Source organism: Oncorhynchus gorbuscha, linkage group LG04 (genome assembly GCF_021184085.1).
Source record: "Oncorhynchus gorbuscha isolate QuinsamMale2020 ecotype Even-year linkage group LG04, OgorEven_v1.0, whole genome shotgun sequence".
NCBI lineage: Eukaryota > Metazoa > Chordata > Actinopteri > Salmoniformes > Salmonidae > Oncorhynchus > Oncorhynchus gorbuscha.
The window spans coordinates 9,457,278-9,480,731 of record NC_060176.1 but is presented as its reverse complement, the minus strand read 5'-3'; the positions used below and the strand labels follow the sequence as shown (position 1 = coordinate 9,480,731).

Here is a 23,454-nt window from a genome sequence, read left to right as displayed (position 1 = left end):
TGGAAACATTTACAAATAAATAAACAATTAAAAGCTGAAATGTCTTGAGTCAATAAATATTCAACCCCTTCGTTATGGCAAGCCAAAACAAGTTCATGAGTAAACATGTGATTAACAACTCACATAAGTTGCATGGACAAAAATTGTGTTTAACATTATTTTTTAATGACTTCTTCATCTCTGTAACCACACACTTACAATTATCTGTAAGGTCCTTCAGTCGAACAGTGAATTTCAAACACAGATTCAACCACAAAGACCAGAGATGTTTTCCAATGCCTCATAGAGAAGGGCACCAATTGGTAGATGGGTAAAAACATTAAACAGACATTAAATATCCCTTTGCGCATGTTGAAGTTATTAATTACACTTCGGATGGTGTATCAATACACCCAGTCACTACAGTCCTTCCTAACTCAGTTGCTGGAGAGGTAGGAAACCACTCAGGGATTTCACCATGAGGTCAATTGTGACATTAAAACAGTTACAGAGTTTAATGGGTGTGATAGGAGAAAACTGAGAATGGATCAACAACACTGTAGTTACTCCACAATACTAACCTATGACTAAATGAACTAAATGAAAATAAGGAAGCCTTTACAGAATAAAAATGTTCCAAAACACGCATCCTGTTTGTAATAAAGCACTAAAGAAAAACTGACAAAGAAATTAACTTCATGTCCTGAATACAAAGTGTTATGTTTGGGACAAATCCAACAACACATCACTGAGTACCACTCTTCATATTTTCAAGCATGGTGGTTGCATCATGTTATGGGTAGAATTATTATCGGCAAGGACTGCACAGGTTTTTTTTATATAAATGAAATAGAACTAAGCACAGTCAAAATCCTAGAGGAAAACCTGGTTCATTCTGGGAGACAAATTCCCCTTTCAGCAGGACAATAACCTAAAACACAAGGCCAAATATACACTGGAGTTGCTAACCAAGATAACATTGAATCTATGACAAGATTTGAAAATCTATAAATTATCAACAAACAACTTGACAGAGCTTGAAGAATTAAAAAAATTAAAAATATGCAAATATTGTACAATCCAGGTGTGCAAAGATCTTAGTAGACTTACCCAGAAAGCTGTAATGATTATAACATGTACTGACTCAGGAGTATGAATACTTATGTAAATTTGATATTTCTGTATTAGCTTTTTTTTATGTGCAAAAATTTCTAAAAACCTGTTTTCACTTTGTCATTATGGAGTATTGTGTGTAGATGAGTGGGACACTTTTTATTAGTAATAATTTTGAATGCAGGCTTTAACACAACAAAATGTGAAGAAGTCAAGGGGTATCAATACTTTCTGAAGGAACTGTATGTGCTGGACTAATGTGGCCATAACGGGTACTAAAAGTAGATTAAATAACACAGACGTTTTTGACCACCGAAATCAATATTGTTCTGTATGAAAATGAGCCATTTTCAATTCTATTTCAACATGCAAACAACATTGGTAAGGGTCTCCGACCTCCATATATCACAGCTCTCAGCATACATACTTCTGTAGGTTCCGTGAGTAATGTCTCAGAAGAAACAGTTATCTACCAGGACCCCTTCCTGTTTAAATCCTTTCTTTCACTTAAGGGACTTGACACTGCTGTCTGACCCATGACCAAGGGTCCCGAGGGGCCATATTACAGTTTGGTTGGTCCCTTACCTTGGGGAACTGGTAGGTGACTTCGGGAAAGAAGGAGTTCTTGGTGGGTTTCTTCTTGAGGGACACCACCACAAAGTACTCAAACAGCTCCCTCTCCTGCCACTCAATCAGCTGCAGCTCCAGTGTGCGGTAGCTAGGGGCCCTCCTCAGCATTGACTGCAGCTTCAGCAGCCTCTGGGTATGGGCTGGGGAGAGAAGAGAGAGGGATATGGACAGTTCAACCTTCAGTACAGGGTTGTATTGACAAAATGCATATCCCAAACACTGTGTACTACACACAACTGACAGCACTCACAGCTAATAAATCACTACAAACCATGCAGTCTGACAAATAGCTTACAGTCCAACATTCACTTCCCAGCTAACAAGACACATTCCCATAACTAATGAAACGTTACCATTGGATTCCCCTTAGGTTGAGAGAGAACATAATGAGAGAATGTTCTCCAAACATTATTGGAACATATTTAGTCAAGCATGATGTTTCCAAAACCATGTTAGGATGTAAAAGGAAATCAAACATTCAAGAACCCCTGAAAAGTTGCCAGGCGGTTCCTGGGATGATCTTTTTTATTTTTATTTTTTTAAATCATAAAATGCTTTGAAAACCAAACAAATGGAGGTTAAATGATTGTTATCTCTAACCTACCAAAAGCATTCTGGGAACCAAAACTTAACCGGATTTAAAACGTTAGCTGTGTTTCAACACACTGATTAAACCTCTATACTCACACATGTTTATCCTCACACAGTCCAACACATAACAACCTAAACACAGATTAGAGAGAAGTACAAACCTTATAGTTCACCATAACTGTCATCACAGATGGCTTGTGTTTAAAACAGAGTATGAACAGAATCAGCAATGAGTTCGAACACAGTGCATTTAGTATTTATTCAAAAGAATGACAGTTGTATAGTCTATAGCACATCCATTACATCTTCATTTTGCCTTTCAGTTACATTTCTGTGGTCCCTTTGGTCACAAGTCACTTGATCGATGTCTCGTTCCAAACACCGACTTGTCAAAACAGAGATGTGCGCTGCTTGTATCCAGGTAATCTTAGGTTTTATTACATACAGTCGGGATGAACTACTGGATATAAGAGCAACGTCAACTCACCATCACTATGACCAGGAATACAACTTTCCTGAAGCGGATCCTGTGTTTTGCCTACCACCCGGGACAATGGATCGAATCCCAGCCGGCGAACCAAAACAACGTCACTGTAAAACTGGTCAGGCTATGGAGACGGGCACATCGCGCACCGCTCCCAAGCATACTACTCGCCAATGTCCAGTCTCTTGACAACAAGGTTGATTAAATCCGAGAAAGGGTAGTATTCCAGAGAGACATAAGAGACTGTAACGTTCTTTGCTTCACGGAAACATGGCTCACTCGAGACACGCTATCGGAGTCGGTACAGCCAGCTGGTTTCTTCAAGCATCGCGCTGACAGAAACAAGCATCTTTCTGGTATGAAGAGGGGCGGGGGGGTGTGCCTCATGATTAACGAGACGTGGTGTGATCATAACAACATACAGGAACTCAAGTCCTTGTATTCACCTGACTTAGAATTCCTCACAATCAAATGTCGACCGCATTATCTACCAAGATAATTCTCTTCGATTATAATCACAGCCGCATAAATTCCCCCCCAAGCAGACACATCGACGGCCCTGAACAAACTTTATTTGACTCTATGTAAACTGGAACCCACATATCCTGAGGCGGCATTCATTGTAGCTGGGGATTTTAACAAGGCTAATCTGAAAACAAGACTCCCTAAATTCTACCAGCATATTGATTGTGCTACCAGGGCTGGTAAAACCCTGGATCATTGTTATTCTAACTCATATAAGGCCCTCCCCTGCTCTCCTTTTGGAAAAGCTGACCACGACTCCCTTTTGTTGCTCCCAGCCTATTGACAGAGACTAAAACAGGAAGTTCCCACGCTCAGGTCTGTTCAACGCTGGTCCGACCAATCTGATTCCACCCTTCAAGATTGCTTCGATCACGTGGACTGGGATATGTTCCATACTGCGTCAAACAACAACATTGACGACTACGCTGATTCGGTAGTGAGTTTATTAGCAAGTGCATCAGCGATGGCGTACCCACAGCAACTACTAAAACATTCCAAAACCAGAAACCGTGGATTGATGGCAGCATTCGCGCGAAACTGAAAGCGCGAATCACTGCTTTTAACCAGGGTGGGTGACCGGAAACATGACCTAATACAAACAGTATAGCTATTCCCTCCGCAAGGCAATCAAACAAGCTGTCAGTATAGAGACAAAGTAGAGTCGCAATTCAACGGCTCAGACACAAGAGGTATGTGGCAGGGTCTACATTCAATCACGGATTACAAAAAGAAAAACAGACCCGTCGCGGACCAGGATGTCTTGCTCCCAGACAGACTAAACAACTTCTTTGCTCGCTTTGGGGACAATACAATACCACTGACATGGCCCGCTTGTCATGCAGGTGAATGAGGACCCAAAAGCGACTTGGCGAAAACAGAGTTTTTAATCCAGTAAGATACTTAACAAAACAAAAGGCATAATACTACTCGTAAAGACGAGAACAGACTGGAGACATGATCAAGAACTGCAGGTTGCCTCGGGAAGGCACTTGAACCTAGCAGACTCAGACACCTGCTCACCACGCAGCATCTGAGGGAAACACGACACGACAGGGCAAAACATAGACACAGCACGGTGAATATAGACAAGGATCCGACAGGGCAGGTACGGAAAACAAGGAGAGAAATAGGGACTCTAATCAGGGAAAAGGATCGGGAACAGGTGTGGGAAGACTAAATGATTGATTAGGGGAATAGGAACAGCTGGGAGCAGGAACGGAACGATAGAGAGAAGAGAGAGCGAGAGAGTGAGAGAGGGAGGGGGAGAGAGAGGGATAGAAAGAGGGAAAGAACCTAATAAGACCAGCAGAGGGAAACGAATAGAAGGGGAAGCACAGGGACAAGACATGATAATTAATGACAAAACATGACACCGCTACCAAAACCTGTGGACTCTCCTTCACTGCAGCCGACGTGAGTAAAACATTTAAACGTGTTAACCCTCGCAAGGCTGCAGGCCCAGACGGCATCCCCAGCCGCGTCCTCAGAGCATGCGCAGACCAGCTGGCTGGTGTGTTTACGGACATATTCAATCAATCCTTATCCCAGTCTGCTGTTCCCACATGCTTCAAGAGGGCCACCATTGTTCCTGTTCCCAAAAAAGCTAAGGTAACTGACCTAAACGACTACCGCCCCGTAGCACTCACTTCCGTCATCATGAAGTGCTTTGAGAGACTAGTCAAGGACCATATCACCTCCACCCTACCTGACACCCTAGACCCACTCCAATTTGCTTACCACCCCAATATGTCCACAGACGACGCAATCGCAACCACACTGCACACTGCCCTAACCCATCTGGACAAGAGGAATACCTATGTGAGAATGCTGTTCATCGACTACAGCTTAGCATTTAACACCATAGTACCCTCCAAACTCATCATCAAGCTCGAGACCCTGGGTTTCGACCCCGCCCTGTGCAACTGGGTCCTGGACTTCCTGATGGGTCGCCCCAAGGTGGTGAGGGTAGGTAACAACATCTCCACCCCGCTGATCCTCAACACTGGGGCTCCACAAGGGTGCGTTCTGAGCCCTCTCCTGTACTCCCTGTTCACCCACGACTGCGTGGCCATGCACGCCTCCAACTCAATCACCACTACAGTGGTAGGCTTGATTACCAACAACGACGAGACAGCCTACAGGGAGGAGGTGAGGGCCCTCGGAGTGTGGTGTCAGGAAAATAACCTCACACTCAACGTCAACAAAACAAAGGAGATGATCGTGGACTTCAGGAACAGCAGAGAGAGCAACCCCCTATCCACATCGACGGGACACTAGTGGAGAGGGTAGTAAGTTTTAAGTTCCTCGGCGTACACATCACGGACAAACTGAATTGGTCCACCCACACAGACAGCGTTGTGAAGAAGGCGCAGCAGCCTCCTCAGGAGGCTGAAGAAATTTGGCTTGTCACCAAAAGCACTCACAAACTTTTATAGATGCACAATCAAGAGCATCCTGTCGTGCTGTATCACCACCTGGTACGGCAACTGCTCCACCCACAAGCATAAGACTCTCCAGAGGGTAGTGAGGTCTGCACAATGCATCACCGGGGGCAAACTACCTGCACTCCAGGACACCTACACCACCCAATGTCATAGGAAGGCCATAAAGATCATCAAGGACAACAACCACCCGAGCCACTGCTTGTTCACCCCGCAATCATCCAGAAGGCGAGGTCAGTACAGGTGCATCAAAGCAGGGACCGAGAGACTGAAAAACAGCTTCTATCTCAAGGCCTTCAGACTGTTAATCAGCCACCACTAACATTGAGTGGCTGCTGCCAACATACTGACTCAACTCCAGCAACTTTAATAATGGAAAAATGGATGTAAAATGTATCACTAGCCACTTTAAACAATGCCACTTAATGTAATGTTTACATTCCCTACATTACTCATCTCATATGTATATACTGTACCCTATACCATCTACTGCATCTTGCCATCTTTATGTAATACATGAATCATTAGCCACTTTAAACGATGCCACTTTTATGTTTACATACCCTACATTACTCATCTTATATGTATATACTGTACTCTATACCATCTACTGCATCTTGCCTATGCCGTTCTGTACCATCACTCATTCATATATTTGTATGTACATATTCTTCATCCCTTTACACTTGTGTGTATAAGGTAGTTGTTGTGGAATTGGTAGGTTAGATTACTCGTTGGTTATTACTGCATTGTCGGAACTAGAAGCACAAGCATTTCCCTAAACTTGCATTAACATCTGCTAACCATGTGTATGTGACAAATAGAATTTGTATTTGAACATACAGCTATAGACCAAGTGCACCATTGTTCTCCAGGGACTGAGCTTCAACTGCATACTGTGACCTCTCACCTTTGAACCTGTCATCAGAGTCGCTCTCGCTCTCACTGTTGTCATCTGTAAACAGATCGGAGAGAGAAAAAAGGTTTGTTTAGGGTCAGGGGTCAACTCTACAACTATGTTTATGCCATACAGATGAGATGACTGGGGAAGGCACAAATATTTACTCCCTGATCCAGACAGTGGATGGAGAGAAGGAAGGGAGGAGCCCCTATGTACCTCTCAGAGATGCCGTCTCAATATTTGACAAGGACAGCTTCTTCAGCCTCTTCTTCCCTCTCTTGGTAGAGTAAATGGAGTTGATTCTCTGGACAATCTGTAAACAGTGAAAGGGAAGGGGAAGCTCAGTGTCTGTACAATCTACTGTAGAGGACTATCTGATCTCCTGTGGTGAAGCTCTTCAAAGTTGGCTCCATTCAATGTGTGGGAGGAGGAAGAGATAGACATAAAATCCTTCTCAGTGCTCTCTCTCTCTCTCTCTCTGCATGTCCAGAACTATCCCTGGGATATGGCTTGTGTTTAAAACAAACTATGAACAGAATCAGCAAAGAGTTTCGGAAACAGTCCATTTAGGAATTATTCAAAAGAAATACATTTGTATAGTCTACAGCAAATCCATCTTCATTTTGCTTTCCAGGTAGATGCATGGCCCCGTAGATACATGGCTTGCAAAAATAGAATAGTCCTTGAGGAGATCATCATGGAGAGAACAGGTTCATTCCTACAGCCTGGAGTGTTTTATATTGTACCTTGGGGATCCTCCGGTGCCTACGGGAGGCCAGAGTTTCGCTGGCGCTGCTCAGGCTGTCATCCAGCAGGCAGCAGGGGGAGGGAGAGACCCCCAGATGGGGCGACAGCAGCAGCATGTCATCATGGCTGTGTCGCTTGGACAGGCGGGATGCCCGGTGACTCTTCTTGTCTGTGGGACCAGAGAGGCGCAGGGACTGGCTACTGGGCTTAGAGGGCAGCTGTGGCAGGGGAGAGAGAGGACAATATTGAGGCTGTATCCCAGATGGCAACCTATTCTCTTTATAGTGCACTATTTCTGACCAGGGCCCATAGGATGACGCAATGGACCTTGGTTTGGTCTGGGATTGACTGAGGTTTTTGTCATGACAATAAGTAACCGTACCAAATAAATACAATATATTTTCCTCACCGCACAGTGACCCCATTCCCAGTTGAACACAAGGAAATTCTAAATCATCTTTCCTATGACGAGACAGTGCCCATCCATATTAAAGCAGCAGAGCCAAACCTACATTTCCAGGCAGACTGACAGTATTTTACTGGAACTCCACCAGGTTTCAACACATCAAAAGGCTTCTGTAGCGCAAATAATGAGAAATCTAGCTGTGAAATAAGATTATTGGAGGATCCTGTCCAGGTTTCAGAGCTCTAACTCCAGTCTGAGGGAGAATTTTACTGCAGGAAAATACCTCAGTTGTGCTAGCTAGCTGGGTTACCTGAGGAGGTGAGTTGAGTTTCTGGGAGGTCCAGGTCCGGCTGCTTTCCGGTACCAAGCGGTTCTTCCGACCCAAACTCCTCCTCTTCAGGTCCACGTCCTCGTACGGGTTCTCCTTCTCTGTGTGACGACATTAAGAAAACAGATTAAGGTCTAAGATAACAGCAGCAGCTGTTCAGAAGGATCTGTTAAGGTTCAGGGAGAAGGAAGGTATTTGACTAGACAAGATAAAGCCAGAGGGGCTTCAGGCCAGAGTCTGTGTGAGATGACGGGGGGCAGGAGAGGGAGTTGGGGGGAAGGAGAGAGGCTCCCCGTGGTGGTGCTCAGATCAAATAAATCATGCAGGGGGCAGGTTAAAGCTCACTCTCAGCTGGCTGCTACAATGCCCAAATGTACTGTCTCTTTAAACAGTTACTGTTGGCCCAGGGCCCCGGCGGCCCCGCTGGCCCCTGACCGACTGCACTGTGCCGAGACTCCCGGACACTGGGCTGCTAGTGGTGAGTCATGGCCGGAGTATGCAGGATGTCTGCTGCGGGAGGCCGAAGGGGAGGAGCGGAGCAGGACATCCTCCTCCTCTCAGGTATCACTGAACTTCATTGAATGAAACTATTGATGTAGAGATGTTCACTCAACATTTCAGAGGTGTTGCACAAAGAGTTTTGGGTTTTTCCACTGCACACTGACGGGAATCTCACACAGCACTGCTTTCACTGATGTCACTTGGAAAAGGGCCAGCCAGCGTGTATAAAAACTTGTATAACACCACTGCCCATGTCCATCCAGACGTGCTCTGAGAATAGCATTTCAGCTGGGTCTGAAAAGGTTGTGAGAAAACCAAAGAACCGCACTAAAAAGGAAAACAGAGCCAGATGGTGTCGAAAGGCATGAGGGAAAAGTCTTGCAGTGAAAGACGAGCACTACACTAAATCTACACTTCAGCATCTCAATGATGGAAGAGAATCCTATAAACTGGAGGAACACCTTGAAGGCCAATGTTAAACTGTGATAAATGTATCTGTTAAAGGTATCTGTTTTGTTAAAAGGGGTTAATCATTTATTGCCTATTTATGAACCATCTTAGTGAGATCATCAGAGCATTCTGCCATGTCATACTAAAAATGAAAGTCCAGTCAGACTGGGCTCTTCCCTCTTCCCTCCCTATGTATTATCAGAGCTGATGAATTCAATAACAAGCCTGGGTATAGCTGGGACCGTAAACTGAAAATTGAGACTGACCATACCAATCACTTATCTCAGGCAGTTTGCTGATATTGTTCTTTAAAATAAGTAGCGTATACTAGAGAAATGTGAAGTTTGAAATTAAATAAGTTTACTAATATGTGTGATTGTTAATGGGACAATTGATGGCTACAACCATCACACTTCTAGTAGTAGTTTTAAGGGTAATATAAAAAATATATACTGTGATGCATGCACATTGTTATAAACTATTGTTATATTTATGATTATCACATCAATTCAGGCAATTTATTGCGATATGGATGTCTGCCTGTATGGTCCAGCTCTAGGGCTGGACTGACTGACGTCTCAGTGCTCTCGACCCCATTCCACTGAAGCAGAGTAATGACAGCCTGCTGGGATGATGATATGTCTCCATGGCTTCTGACGCACTGGAGGCTACGAATCAACTGCTGTGGTTACTCACATCCAAACACACACACACACACACACACACACACACACACACACACACACACACACACACACACACACACACACACACACACACACACACACACACACACACACACACACACACACACACACATACCTCTCCTGACCTGGCTGCACCCACACTGTGACTCGGCATCTGTTTACACAATAGGCTCTCTCTAGAGCGAGACAGAGGACAGACTATCTACACAATGTCAGGATAGGATTACCCCATAAAAGGGCTATGGACAGAATGTCCCTCGCCATCGAGTGGCTGCTACAGTGGCACCAGTCATTCATGTAATAAACAGAGATGTTCACAGGACCAAAACGGGCTTGAGATCTGTCTAAATGTTTGGTGGCACCACAAACCATGCTGTAACTGTACAGTGTACATCCTTCAGAGAAGGCTTGGGACCACATGGGCCAAATTTGTTGGGAGATATATGTAGTATTTTTGGAATCTAAGTTGTTTAACACTCATACCTCAAAAATGCTAAAAACTACAGTATACATGTATGATTACATAGACAAAACAAAGCATCATTATTCCAGTCAGCAGATTCCCATGCAGTGTTAGAGCAGAGATAATCTGGATCAGACAGACAGGCCAGGGAGGCCATTTTACCTCACCACCACCACTGTTGACAATGATGTTAGACAGACTCAGTTCAGCTTGGGGTTGATGACGCAGACATAATCCATTACTGCTTAGTCACTGTTGTGTACAGAACCTGATTCACCAGACGGGAAACCTATTCCCAGTGGCACTACGCTAATCAAACTATAGCTTGTCATAATATAACCATTTATACCATAAATCTTCTTATGGATCGGTGTCCCGTCCACGGGACGGTTGATCTAACGTAAGCTAATGCGATTAGCATGAGGTTGTAAGTAACAAGAACAAGAACAATTGTTTACAGACAGATTATTTCACTTATAATTCACTATATCACAATTCCAGTGGGTCAGAAGTTTGTGGGTCAATTGCAGGTGTACCTGTGGATGTATTTCAAGGCCTACCTTCAAACTCAGTGCATCTTTGCTTGACATCATGGGAAAATTAAAAGAAATCAGCCAAGACCTCAGAAAACAATTTGTAGACCTCCACAAGTCTGGTTCATCCTTGGGAGCAATTTCCAAACGCCTGAAGGTACCACATTCATCTGTACAAACAATAGTACGCAAGTATAAACACCATGGGACCACGCAGCCATCATACCGCTCAGGAAGGAGATGCGTTCTGTCTCCTAGAGATTAACGTACTTTGGTGTGACAAGTGCAAATCAATCCCAGAACAACAGAAAAGGACCTTGTGAAGATGCTGGAGAAAACCGGTACAAGAGTAAAACGAGTCCTATATCGACATAACCTGAAAGGCTGTTCAGCAAGGAAGAAGCCACTGCTCCAAAACCGCCATAAAAAAAAGCCAGACTACGGTTTGCAACTGCACATGGGGACAAAGATCGTACTTTTTGGAGAAATGTTCTCTTGTCCGATGAAACAAAAATAGAAATGTTTAGAGGGCCTCCCGGGTGGCGCAGTGGTTAAGGGTGCTGTACTGCAGCGCCTGCTGTGCCACCAGAGACTCTGGGTTCGCGCCCAGGCTCTGTCGTAACCGGCCGCGACCGGGAGGTCCGTGGGACGACGCACAATTGGCCTAGCGTTGTCCGGGTTAGGGAGGGTTTGGCCGGTAGGGATATCCTTGTCTCATCGCGCACCAGCGACTCCTGTGGCGGGCCGGGGTTGCCAGGTGGCTAACCAAGGTAACCAGGGTTGCCAGGTGCACGGTGTTTCCTCCGACACATTGGTGCGGCTGGCTTCCGGGTTGGATGCGCGCTGTGTTAAGAAGCAGTGGGTTGTGTATCTGAGGACGCATGACTTTCAACCTTCGTCTCTCCCGAGCCCGTACGGGAGTTGTAGTGACAAGATAGTAGCTAACAATTGGATACCACAAAATTGGGGAGAAGAAGGGGTAAAAAATAAAAAAATAAAAAATTAGAACTGTTTGGCTATAATGATTATTGTTATGTTTGGAAGAAAAGGGGAGAGGCTTGCAAGTCAAAGAACACCATCCCAACCGTGAAGCACGGGGCTGGCAGCATCATGTTGTGGGGGTGCTTTGCTGCAGGAGGGACTGCAAAATGGTGCATTTCACAAAATAGATGGGAAAGGAAAATTATGTTGATATATTGAAGCAACATCTCAAGACATCAGTCAGGAAGTTAAAGCTTGCTCGCAAATGGGTCTTCCAAATGGACAATGACCCCAAGCATACTTCCAAAGTTGTGCAAAATGGCATAAGGACAACAAAGTGACCTCAAGTTTGTGTGACCTCAATCCTATAGAAAATGTGTGGGCAAGGAGGCCTACAAACCTGACTCAGTTACACCAGCTCTGTCAGGAGGAATGTGCCAAAATTCACCCAACTTATTGTGGGAAGCTTGTGGAAGGCTACCTGAAATTTTTTACCCAAGTTTAAAGGCAATACTACCAAATACCAATTTAAAGGCAATGCTACCAAATACTAATTGAGTGTATGTAAACTTCTGACCCACTGGGAATGTGATGAAAGAAATAAAAGCTGAAAAAAATCATTCTCTCTACTATTATTCTGACATTTCACATTCTTAAAATAGTGATGATCCTAACTGACCTAAAACAGGGAATTTTTACTAAGATTAAATGTCAGGAATTCTGAAAAACGGAGTTTAAATGTATTTGGCTAAGGTGTTTGTAGACATACAGTGGGGCAAAAAAGTATTTAGTCAGCCACCAATTGTGCAAGTTCTCCCCCTTAAAAAGATGAGAGAGGCCTGTAATTTTCATCATATGTACACTTCAACTATGACAGACAAAATGAGAAAAAGAATCCAGAAAATCACATTGTAGGATTTTTTATGAATTTATTTGCAAATTATGGTGGAAAATAAGTATTTGGTCAAAAGTTTCTCTTGATACTTTGTTATATACCCTTTGTTGGCAATGACAGTGTCATGTTTTGTCTTATTTTGTCTTGTCATTTTGCTTTTCCCTCTGTTCGTTTTCCCCCTGCTGGTCTTTTTAGGTTCGTTCCCCTCTTTCTCTCTTCCTCCCTCTCTCTCTTCTCTCTATCGCTCCGTTCCTGCTCCCAGCTGTTCCTATTCCCCTAATCAATCATTTAGTCTTCCCACACCTGTTCCCTATCTTTCCCCCTGATTAGAGTCCCTATTTCTCCCCTTGTTTTCCGTTTCTGCCCTGTCGGATCCTTGTCTATTGTTCACCGTGCTGTGTCTGTGTATCGCCCTGTCGTGTCGTGTTTCCCTCAGATGCTGCGTGGTGAGCAGGTGTCTGAGTCTGCTACGTTCAAGTGCCTTCCCGAGGCAACCTGCAGTTCATGATCGAGTCTCCAGTCTGTTCTCGTCATTACGAGTGGAATTATGCTTTATGATTGTAGATTTACTTTACTGGATTAAAGACTCTGTTTTCGCCAAGTTGCTTTTGGGTCCTCATTCACCTGCATAACAGACAGAGGTCAAACGTTTTCTGTAAGTCTTCACAAGGTTTTCACACACTGTTGCTGGTATTTAGGCCCATTCCTCCATGCAGATCTCCTCTAGAGCAGTGATGTTTTGGGGCTGTTGCTGGGGAACACAGACTTTCAACTCCCTCCAAAGATTTTCTATGGGGTTGAGATCTGGAGACTGGCTAGGCCACTCCAGGACCTTGAAATGCTTCTTACGAAGCCACTCCATCGTTGCCCGGGCGGTGTGTTTGGGATCATTGGCATGCTGAAAGACCCAGCCACGTTTCATCTTCAATGCCCTTGCTGATGGAAGGAGGTTTTCACTCAAAATCTCACGATACATGGCCCCATCCATTCTTTCCTTTACACGGATCAGTCGTCCTGGTCCCTTTGCAGAAAAACAGCCCCAAAGCATGATGTTTCCACCCCCATGCTTCACAGTAGTTATGGTGTTCATTGGATGCAACTCAGCATTCTATGTCCTCCAAACACAACGAGTTGAGTTTTTACCAAAGAGTTCTATTTTGGTTTCATCTGACCATATGACATTCTCCCAATCTTCTTCTGGATCATCCAAATGCTCTCTAGCAAACTTCAGACGGGCCTGGACATATACTGGCTTAAGTCCCTGGCGGCGTAGTGTGTTACTGATGGTAGGCTTTGTTACTTTGGTCCCAGCTCTCTGCAGGTCATTCACTAGGTCCCCCCGCGTGGTCCTGGGATTTTTTTTCCCACTGTTCTTGTGATCATTTTGACCCCACGAGGTGAGATCTTGCGTGGAGCCCCAGATCGAGGGAGATTATCAGTGGTCTTATATGTCTTCCATTTCCTAATAATTGCTCCCACAGTTGATTTCTTTAAACCAAGCTGCTTACATATTGCAGATTCAGTCTTCCCAGCCTGGTGTAGGTCTACAATTTTGTTTCTAGTGTCCTTTGACAGCTCTTTGGTCTTGGCCATAGTGGAGTTTGGAGTGTGACTATTTGAGGTTGTGGACAGGTGTCTTTTATACTGATAACAAGTTCAAACAGGTGCCATTAATACAGGTAACGAGTGGAGGACAGAGGAGCCTCTTAAAGAAGAAGTTACAGGTCTGTGAGAGCCAGAAATCGTGCTTGTTTGTAGGTGACCAAATACTTATTTTCCACCATAATGTGTCTAAGTCCAAAGTGTCTGGGCTGCTGGTCTGCTACACGTTGAAATACGAGCGGAGAGGGACTAGAACATGGCTTATCTCCCACTGCTGTGGCTGCTGCCTCCAACGGCACATCTGACCTGTAAACCGCTTCTTAGCAGTGGTGGAGACCGCCATTCCATGCTGTGATCAGAGCCAGCTAGGCCTATTTCAGACTGGAGCAGCCAGGATCACTGGGGAGGAACAGCTCACAGAGGCAATGCATTTCTCTGTAACTAATCATCATTCAGCCAAAATGCCTTCGACCGCATCGCCTATTCCATACTCAAAGTGTTCGACCGGCGAACAATGGACTCTTTTTTGGGGTACGCATGAAAGTCCCCCGGGTCCCCTCGCAGCCACCAATTCATGCTCTGCCTCGAACAATTGGTCATCTTCAGAGACTGAATAAAACGCCATAGAGGACGAATAGAGGAAGAGAGTTAACCATGTATGAGGGAGAAATGTGGCCATTACAGTCTTAATTTGACCCATGTGCTTGTAAAAAAAATTCTCAAAGGCTTCTGGGTCCTTCTGGGTCCTTCTGTAGCTCAGTTGGTAGAGCATGGTGCTTGTATCGCCAGGGTAGTGGGTTCGATTCCCGGGACCACCCATACGTAGAATTTATGCACACATGACTGTAAGTCGCTTTGGATAAAAGCGTCTGCTAAATGGCATATATTATTTATTATATATTACAAACATATATCAACCAACACTCAATCTCTAATTTCCAACTAAAAACATGTCAGCCCCCATTCTTTTACTGGGTCTCACATTCAAGCCTGATGAGCAGGAAGGAGATTTATAGTGGAGGGGCCGAGAATGGCCGGGCGAGACGTGACAGACATCGCTGCCACATGAAGCACCTCAGGAGAACCAGCCTTTTCACTGTCCACAGTCCTCAGGATGTTTACTACTGGAAAGGAATTTGGCATACATTTGTACTTTGTCACCCTCAATACAGAGAAATTAGAGTTGGTCTTGCTTATAGCGTGATATTGTAGTTTTCCATGTTACCAAAAGTCCTTGTTAGAGGATAGATATTCCCCCAATTTTGTGAAAACAATTCCTTGTGACACTGTCGAACCCTTGATTTATGTGAAATTAGCTTTAGTGCTAGGTCTGGGCTTTAGCTGAGGCATATCAAGTTGACATTTTCCCAAGCCACAGAGTAATCTTACAATTTAATCCAGTAAACGGAGGAGTGCCATTCTTTGTCTCGAGGAATGGCCTGATAATGAAGAGTGAGTGATGATCATATTTTCTTTACATAACCATACAGGGCTGAATAAACATAAAGCAGGAATATTAAGTATAAATCTAGCATTGATTTTTGAAAAGCCCTGAGAGTTTTTCAGTCAACTATTTGGGATTGTCCAATCGAAAGCAGATGGGGTATAAATGTACACCATGACTGTCAAATTCCTTTTAACCAGGGGAAGGCCAGCTCGCAATATATAACCCATCTGTTGTTGCTGGCTCCCACATAACCATTGTCTGGAGACAGACACACAGAGCTTTCAGCATATAAAGAAATACTTGTTATCAGTCCATAACAATTAGGAGTTGATGGTGAAACCAGAAAACAGCACACATCTTCATGCCATCCTTCAGAATAAAGACAATCCGGTCTACTTGGCAGCTGAGAGTGTGAGGATATGAGAGAGTGACCAACAATCAGAACTCTCTAGAAATCTACCAAGTGTGTGAAAGGATTTTGGAATTACTGGTTGCATCAGCAGTCACTAACAGAGTTTGGCTTTCAACAATCCTGGTTAATCACTGAATTACAATGCATCAGTAAGTGTTGCAGGTCGGCTGAGTTATCCTGAGTTATCCAGACACAGATGCATTCTTACCCACTATGTCCTCATAGGCGTTCTCCTCTAAAGTGCTTTTGGAGCTGGGCCGGCTGCTGCGGGTCTCTGTGGAAACAGTGCCATTCTCTGTGTGAGAGGATGGGTACGAGGAGGCCAGGCTGGCAGCATCCTCCAACTCACATGACTCCCTGGAGAGAGAGAGAGTCAGAAAGAGAGAGAGAGAGAGAGAGAGAGAGAGAGAGAGAGAGAGAGAGAGAGAGAGAGAGAGAGAAAGAGAGAGAGAGAGAGTGAGAGAGTGAGAGAGAGAGAGAGAGAGAGAGAGAGAGAGAGAGAGAGAGAGAGAGAGAGAGAGAGAGAGAGAGAGAGAGAGAGAGAGAGAGAGAGAGTCAGAAAGAGAGAGAGTCAGAGAGAGTCAGAAAGAGAAAGCGAGGGGATTGATGGAGGGAGAATCACAGAGAGGAAAAGTGGGTGGACAGCGAACGGGAGGGAGGGAAAGATGGGAAGAAACCAGAAACAGGCAGGGAGGATGAAAAAAGCAGAAAATAATATTGCATTTAATCATGCATGGCTGTGTGCTGAAACAGTGGAGAGGAGAGCTGCAGTCCAGAGGGTCTGGTTCATTCCATCCTGACATCCTCTACTGGCCGATTACAATCAACGAGGACCACCTGAGTGGATGAAAGCCACTGTTCCAATGAGACCCAAATATGCCTCATCCCTCAACAGCCCTCTATGAAGCTGCCAATTAAACAGAGAAAGAGAGAGAGAGAGACCTGGAACACTGGTTCAGAGCACCTCTAATCTAATTATGCTGACAGCATCATGTGCCCCAATCACAAAGTCATTTCCTGTTTATTTACCACCAACCCAAACATTTTCTGGAGTTCCGTGTATTGTACGTATGTACACAGCATGACAGCTTGTGTGTGTCTGGACTGTGAATGCTCAGGACAGCCATTAGATCAGTGAGATCACGGCTGCTATCCTGCTGTCCTGCTCCATTGACGGCTCATGGCTTTTAAACATGCTCTGAAATTGCCTCTGCCGCAGGAATGTTAAACACTGACTCCAAGTCAGGGACATTAAAGGATCTCTTCCTCTTCTCCGCTCATCAAGAGGATCTGGAAAGGCCCTGTCCTCAGTCATTGGCCTAAACAAGTTGTGCTCTGAAGGCAATTTAAAGGGGGATAAATAACGAGGGTAATAAACAATATCAAGTGTTCCAGAAAGACATAACAGGCTAATAGCTGTCTGTACTGCACAGCTCTATAGCAACATAATGAAGAAGGATGAGGAGGCACACTGGGAACCTTGGGATGTCCACTGGCAAGACAACATACTGTAGGCCTTTTGCTAAATAACAGGCATGATATAAGAAGAAAACTGTTGTGTCCTGTTTTGATGTTACTTGGAACGTTGTTGAAAAGCTGTAGGATTTCAAGGATAGAACAATTGATGGTCTTGGACATGAACAGTTTGGCTGGAGCTGAGCAGTGATATTTAAGGATGTTCTAATTCAACCATTATTACAGTACACTGTGTTATAGACATTTACAGTAATACTTTGTTTCTCATGGACAGCAGACATTCGTTACCTGGCCTTATACTAAGATGCACAATGCCCTGTCTAATGTAGTTGACATTTGCAATAAGTTTGTATTGCAATTAGGCTACTTGATGTTTCTTCAATGAAAGCCTGGCATTCTTACAAAATAACACTGGAAAAACAGCAGAGACTGAATTTAACATATTCCATTTCAATGGCAACATTCTGGACAAATCAAATGAGAAAATACAAAAGCCATGAACAATATCAATAGAACAATGTGATCCTCTTCATATGAAGCCAAAAATACTGTCTTTCTAACGCAGGAAAACATTGAGGCCTTAAGAAAATGAACAGCAGATTCAATGTTTATCTGCTTATTATCAAACGCTGAACAGAGGCAGACTTGGTGGAACCAATTCAGTTAGCAGCATCACTACGAAGTGAGCGAGGCCACTCTACTGTCTATCTGACTACAACCAGAGCCAGACAAAAGGCCAATCATTTAATGCACTTGAACACCAACAAAGTACACGCTTGGTCTATGATCCTTACCCCCCTAAAAACATTCTCAGGACATGTTAAAGACATTTACAAATCCAAGACAAATAAATGTTCTAGCCGTCCATGTGCAACTCTCAGAAAGGAACTAAACAAATTCAATGCCTCTCTGTTTTTACTGCAGCCTGCAGGACCTATGCTTTGTTTTGCAGCTCCATAAATCAGCATCTCCTGTTCGCCGTGTTGTTTGATCAGCATGGCTGATTCTAAGGGGGAGGGGGGGCCCGGGGGATGAGATACACATGTTTTACTGTCTGAGAATGCACTAAACACAATACAAAAACATCAGTTCACTGAACCATGGACTTAATGACACATGCCATAACAACAAAAGAGTACACTTAGAACAGAATGTGCTATTTAGAACCTTAAAGAGTTCATAGGAGAACACTTTGAATAACCCTTTTTGGTTGCAGGTAGAACACTTTTGGATCCAGGTAGAAAGAACCCTTTCAACAGAGGGTTCTAGGCGGAACCTAAAAGGGTTCTAACTGGAACCAAAACGGGTTCTCCTATGGGGACAGCCGAATGACCTATTAGGAACCCTTTTTTCTAAGAGCGTACACGTCTAGAGGTGATGTGACTATTCTCACCTGTCCTGGAGTCTCTTGGGGGAGCTCCCGTCCTTTGTCAGATTTCGCGTCATGTTGGGTGCGGGGGTGATGGGCAGCAGGGGTGGTGACTCCTCAGAGGCACTGCCAGGAGGTAGTCCGTTGATTGGCAACATTCCCTTGTGGTTGCGGTTGGCGTCGTACTCAAAGGTGCGTTTAGGTTTGGGCAGGGGGTTGACTGGCATGCCCTCCGGGGTCTGTTGACAGGGGGGCTCTGGGCTCTCGGTCTCTGACCGGGTTGAGCTCACACTGAACCTCTGTCTGGAGAGTTTATCAGAGGCCGGCAGGGCGTCTGGTTCTGTGGCCACAGAACATATACTGCTGCGTTTACTGGTGCCCCTACTGTCCAAGTCCTCGACCCCACCTATCATAAAACACTTCTGTCTCGTTTTGTCTGGTGCATAGCAGTTACTAAGATACCGCGGTGGCTGGCTGGGGCTCTCCTTCAGCACCTTCTCAATCTTTTGTATCCGATTGAGTACAGCAGACGTTTCCTTCCGAGCAGACAGGGAGCTCAGGAATAAGGAAGAGGAGTCTGTCTTTCCTGGCCTCTTCTGGAAGCGGCCCAGGCACTCCCTGTCTGAGGCTGCCTCCTCTTCCTCCGTCTCTGGGTAGGAGCACTCTGAGAAAGCCGTACTCATCCTCCGGATACTCTTGAAGTCAAAGGTCTTCTCACTGCAAGGTGAGGGGAGGAGGCTGGGGCAGCCCTCGCTGCCGCCCACACGCTCACCTACAGGCCTCTTCTCCAGACACAGGCTCATCCTAGGCAGAGCCACCCTCCTGCACTCCCATTCTGAGATCTTCTTACGGATGGCCACAGAGGATGCTCCTGACACGGGGCGGCTGAGAGAGAGGGTGCGCTTGTGGCCGTGGTTGGATGAAGGTCCCAGGGACAGGGTGCTCCAGCTCAGGGGACCACCACTCAGTCCACCTCCCCCTGGAATGTCCTCCTGTTTCTGGTTCTCTTTCTGCTCCTCCTGGGCCTCCTGACGCACCTGTGCCCCACCAGAGGCCTTGTAGATGGAGAGCTTGTTGTCCAGGCAGCTAATGCTCTTGGACTTGGTAAGTCGGCTCTGGGACGGTAAGTCACAGGAGAGGGAGGCTCCACTGCAGAGGCTAGCGGTCTTGCTGCTCCAGCCGGCCCGGCCCAAGAGTCTGCCGTCTGTTTTGACGTATCTGACGTGCTGCCTGTTGTCCTCGCTGTCGCTGAGCGGGGCGTGGCACCGCCCCTGTGTGGCAGAGAGAATGGGGGGTGGGGACGCAGACTGGCACCTGGAATGAGAGTAAGGGGGAGGGAGGATCAGAAACATCATGATACCATTCCTTACAACGTTACTTTATTTGCTCCCAAATACCAAAATACTTTAGCTCACTAAACAGCTCGGAAGAGTCTGGCGCTGAGAGCTGCTGTGAATTTCTCTCAACACTGCTGACTGCACATTGAGAGAAACTAGGCATGGAATACCAGTGGTTACCTCAGGTGTGTTCAGCTTACCAGTTGAAGATTAATCATAGCAGCTAAAGTTTACAGGGCAACAGGGGGGGGGGGGGACTCTCTCTTTAGAGAAGAAAGAAAAGAAAGGAAAACCCTTCAACGCCAGAATGTATTTCTAAGATAATAGGCAACATGAAAACTTTGACCACTCGTGAAATAACCGATGGAAAATACCCAGTAATGTAACATAACTTTGGCAGTACAGGATCCCTGTTCGACGCCAGAGCAAATACATATCAAAAGTAAAAATGCATGCGTGGATTTTACCACATAATTAAAATGATTTGGGTAGAATGTATATAGACGCCACACACAAAGCCATGGGAATACAGCACGCTGAGAGACAGATGAGTTGCTCTTAGGTCTTACCTTCATCAGCAGCTTACCACACTAGTCCTGGGAGAGTTGTCTGTGTTTCCTGATGCTAACAGCTAACAGCATCACAGAGTGGACACCGGCCCGGCCCCTGGCTCATTACAGACTGGTCCATTGTTCACCTCACACCGCCGCTCACGCAATGCTACTGATCCTCAATGCTGAGCAATGTGGATAAAACACCCTGCTGCTGACCTCATTTGGGCTTTTCACAGAGAGAAACACACTCTTTCTCACCCATCTCTGACTCTTCCGTTTCTACCCCACTCAGAAGACTTTGGGAACTTTCTGGACTTGGCTCCTGACTGAGGCTTGCGAAACCCAAGGCGGTGGTGGGGATCTGATGTCACAGCTAGCAACGGTTAGAATTACAAGTGTGAGCTGAGCTGGGCTGGGCTGGGAGGAGGAAGTGAGGGCTGTGATCCGAGGTGCAGGTTGGGACAGATCTCTTCACACCTCTAGGCTTGGTCTTCCACACGAGGGTGGGGACTACTGGGGAGAGAGCTGTACAGCACCTGATCACCTGATCACCGACTGTCTGACTCTGACTCACTGTGTCAGTGACCTAACTCCTCCTGACAAACTGCTATGTTCAAATGGCCTGCCTCCTTCTCAAACAATTCAAATTGTTCATTCTAAATTCTAAACAAGCATTACAGGTTCAAATCCAGTACAACACACCTATACAGCAGGAAAGGTTTTGTCATTATAGTAACAGCCCAGAGGTGAAGAAAGCAGCAAGATAGGAAAAGTTAGGTATTAACTAAAGAACGCCCTTTAAAGCTTGATTAAGCCATAACGTAAATATAATAAATGAAATGGAGCCAGTTCAATAGCATTACTGAACTGTACACCTATGAAGGTCAAAAGATTTCAATTTCCCATACTCATCATACACTCATCATAGAAAACAGGGTTCTTCAGCTGTCCCATAGGAGAACCCTTTTCGGTGCCGGGTAGAACCTTTTTGGTTCTAGGTAAAACCTTTTTGGGTTCCATGTAGTACTCTCTGTGGAAAGGGTTCTAAGAGTGTAGGGTAGGCCTATTATAGAACAAATAACAATATGAGGGACAATAAGTCTTTCAATTACAGTGCCTTCAGGAAGTATTCATACCCCTTGACTTATTCCACATTTTGTTGTGTTACAGCCTGAATTCAAAATGGATTACATAGATGTTTTTTCCTATCCACAATACCCCATAATGACAAAGTAAAAACATGTTTTTAAACATTTATGCATGTATTGAAAATTAAATGCAGAAATATCTCATTTACATAAGTATTCACACCCCTGAGTCAATACTTTGTAGAATCACCTTTAGCAGCGATTACAGCTGTGAGTCTTTCTGGGTAAGTCTCTAAGAGATTTCCACACTTGGATTATGCAACATTTGCACATTATTATTTACAAAATTCTTCAAGCTCTGTCAAACTGGTTGTTGATCATTGCTAGACAACCATTTTCAGGTGTTACCATAGATTTTCAAGAAAATGTAAGTCAAAACTGTAACTTGGCCGCTCAGGAACATTCATGGTTTTCTTGGTAAGCAATTCCAGCGTAGATTTGGCCTTGTGTTTTAGGTTGTTGTCCTGCTGAAAGATGAATTAATCTCCCAGTGTCTGACTGAAAGCAGACTTAACCAGGTTTTCCTCTAGGATTTTACTTGTACTTAAGCTCCACTTAAGCTCCACTTAGCTCCACATTTTTTATCCTGAAAAACTTCGCATTCCGGAACGATTACAAGCATATCCATAACATGATGCAGCCACCACTATGCTTGAAAATTTGGAGAGTGGTACTCAGCAATGTGTTGTGTTGGATTTGACCCAAACATAATAAGTATTCAGGGCAAAAAAAGGCAATTGCTTTGCCACATTTTTTGCAGTATTATTTTAGTGCCTTGCTGCAAACAGGACGTGTGTTTTGGAATATTTTTTATTCTGTACAGGCTTCCTTCTTTTCACTCTGTCAATTAGGTTTGTTTTGTGGAGTAACTACAATGTTGTTGATCCATCCTCAGTTTTCTCCTATCACAGCCATTGAAATCTGTAACTGTTTTAAAGTTGGTGAAATCCCTGGGCGGTTTCCTTCCTCTCCGGTAATAGAGTTTAGGATGGACGCCTGTATCTTTGTAGTGACTGGGTGTATTGATACACCATCCAATGTCTAATTAATAACTTTACCATGCGCAAAAGGATATTCAATGTCTGCTTTTTTTATTTGTCCCCAGGTACCAATAGGTGCCCTTATTTTGCGAAGCATTGGAAAACCTCCCTGGTCTTTGTGGTTGAATGTGTTTGAAATTCACTGCTCGACTGAGGGACCTTACAAATAATTGTATGTGTGGGGTACAGAGGTGAGGTAGTCATTAAAAAATCATGTTAAACACTATTATCGCACACAGAGTGAGTCCATATTAAGTGCATTTTTACTCCTGGACGTATTACTTGCCGTAAGCTTGCCATAACAAAGGGGTCGAATACTTATTGACTCAAGACATTTCAGATTTTAATTTTTAATTAATTTGTAAACATTTCTGAAAAGATCAATCCACTTTGA

General features: G+C 44.6%; 1 protein-coding gene across 2 annotated transcripts in view; it reads right to left on the bottom strand.

Annotated features, from left to right (window-relative positions):
• dennd2b (DENN domain containing 2B) overlaps window positions 1–23,454 on the bottom strand; it is a 96,282-nt gene that overhangs the window by 26,698 nt on the left and 46,130 nt on the right. For both annotated transcript variants that reach the window (XM_046345723.1, XM_046345724.1), the window contains exons 3-9: window positions 19,006–20,295; window positions 16,345–16,493; window positions 8,128–8,246; window positions 7,411–7,629; window positions 6,881–6,977; window positions 6,674–6,718; window positions 1,678–1,862 (exon numbers count right to left, since the gene is read on the bottom strand). In XM_046345723.1, coding sequence (XP_046201679.1) covers window positions 1,678–1,862; window positions 6,674–6,718; window positions 6,881–6,977; window positions 7,411–7,629; window positions 8,128–8,246; window positions 16,345–16,493; window positions 19,006–20,295 — 2,104 coding nt within the window. The remainder of the gene's footprint in view (window positions 1–1,677; window positions 1,863–6,673; window positions 6,719–6,880; window positions 6,978–7,410; window positions 7,630–8,127; window positions 8,247–16,344; window positions 16,494–19,005; window positions 20,296–23,454) is intronic.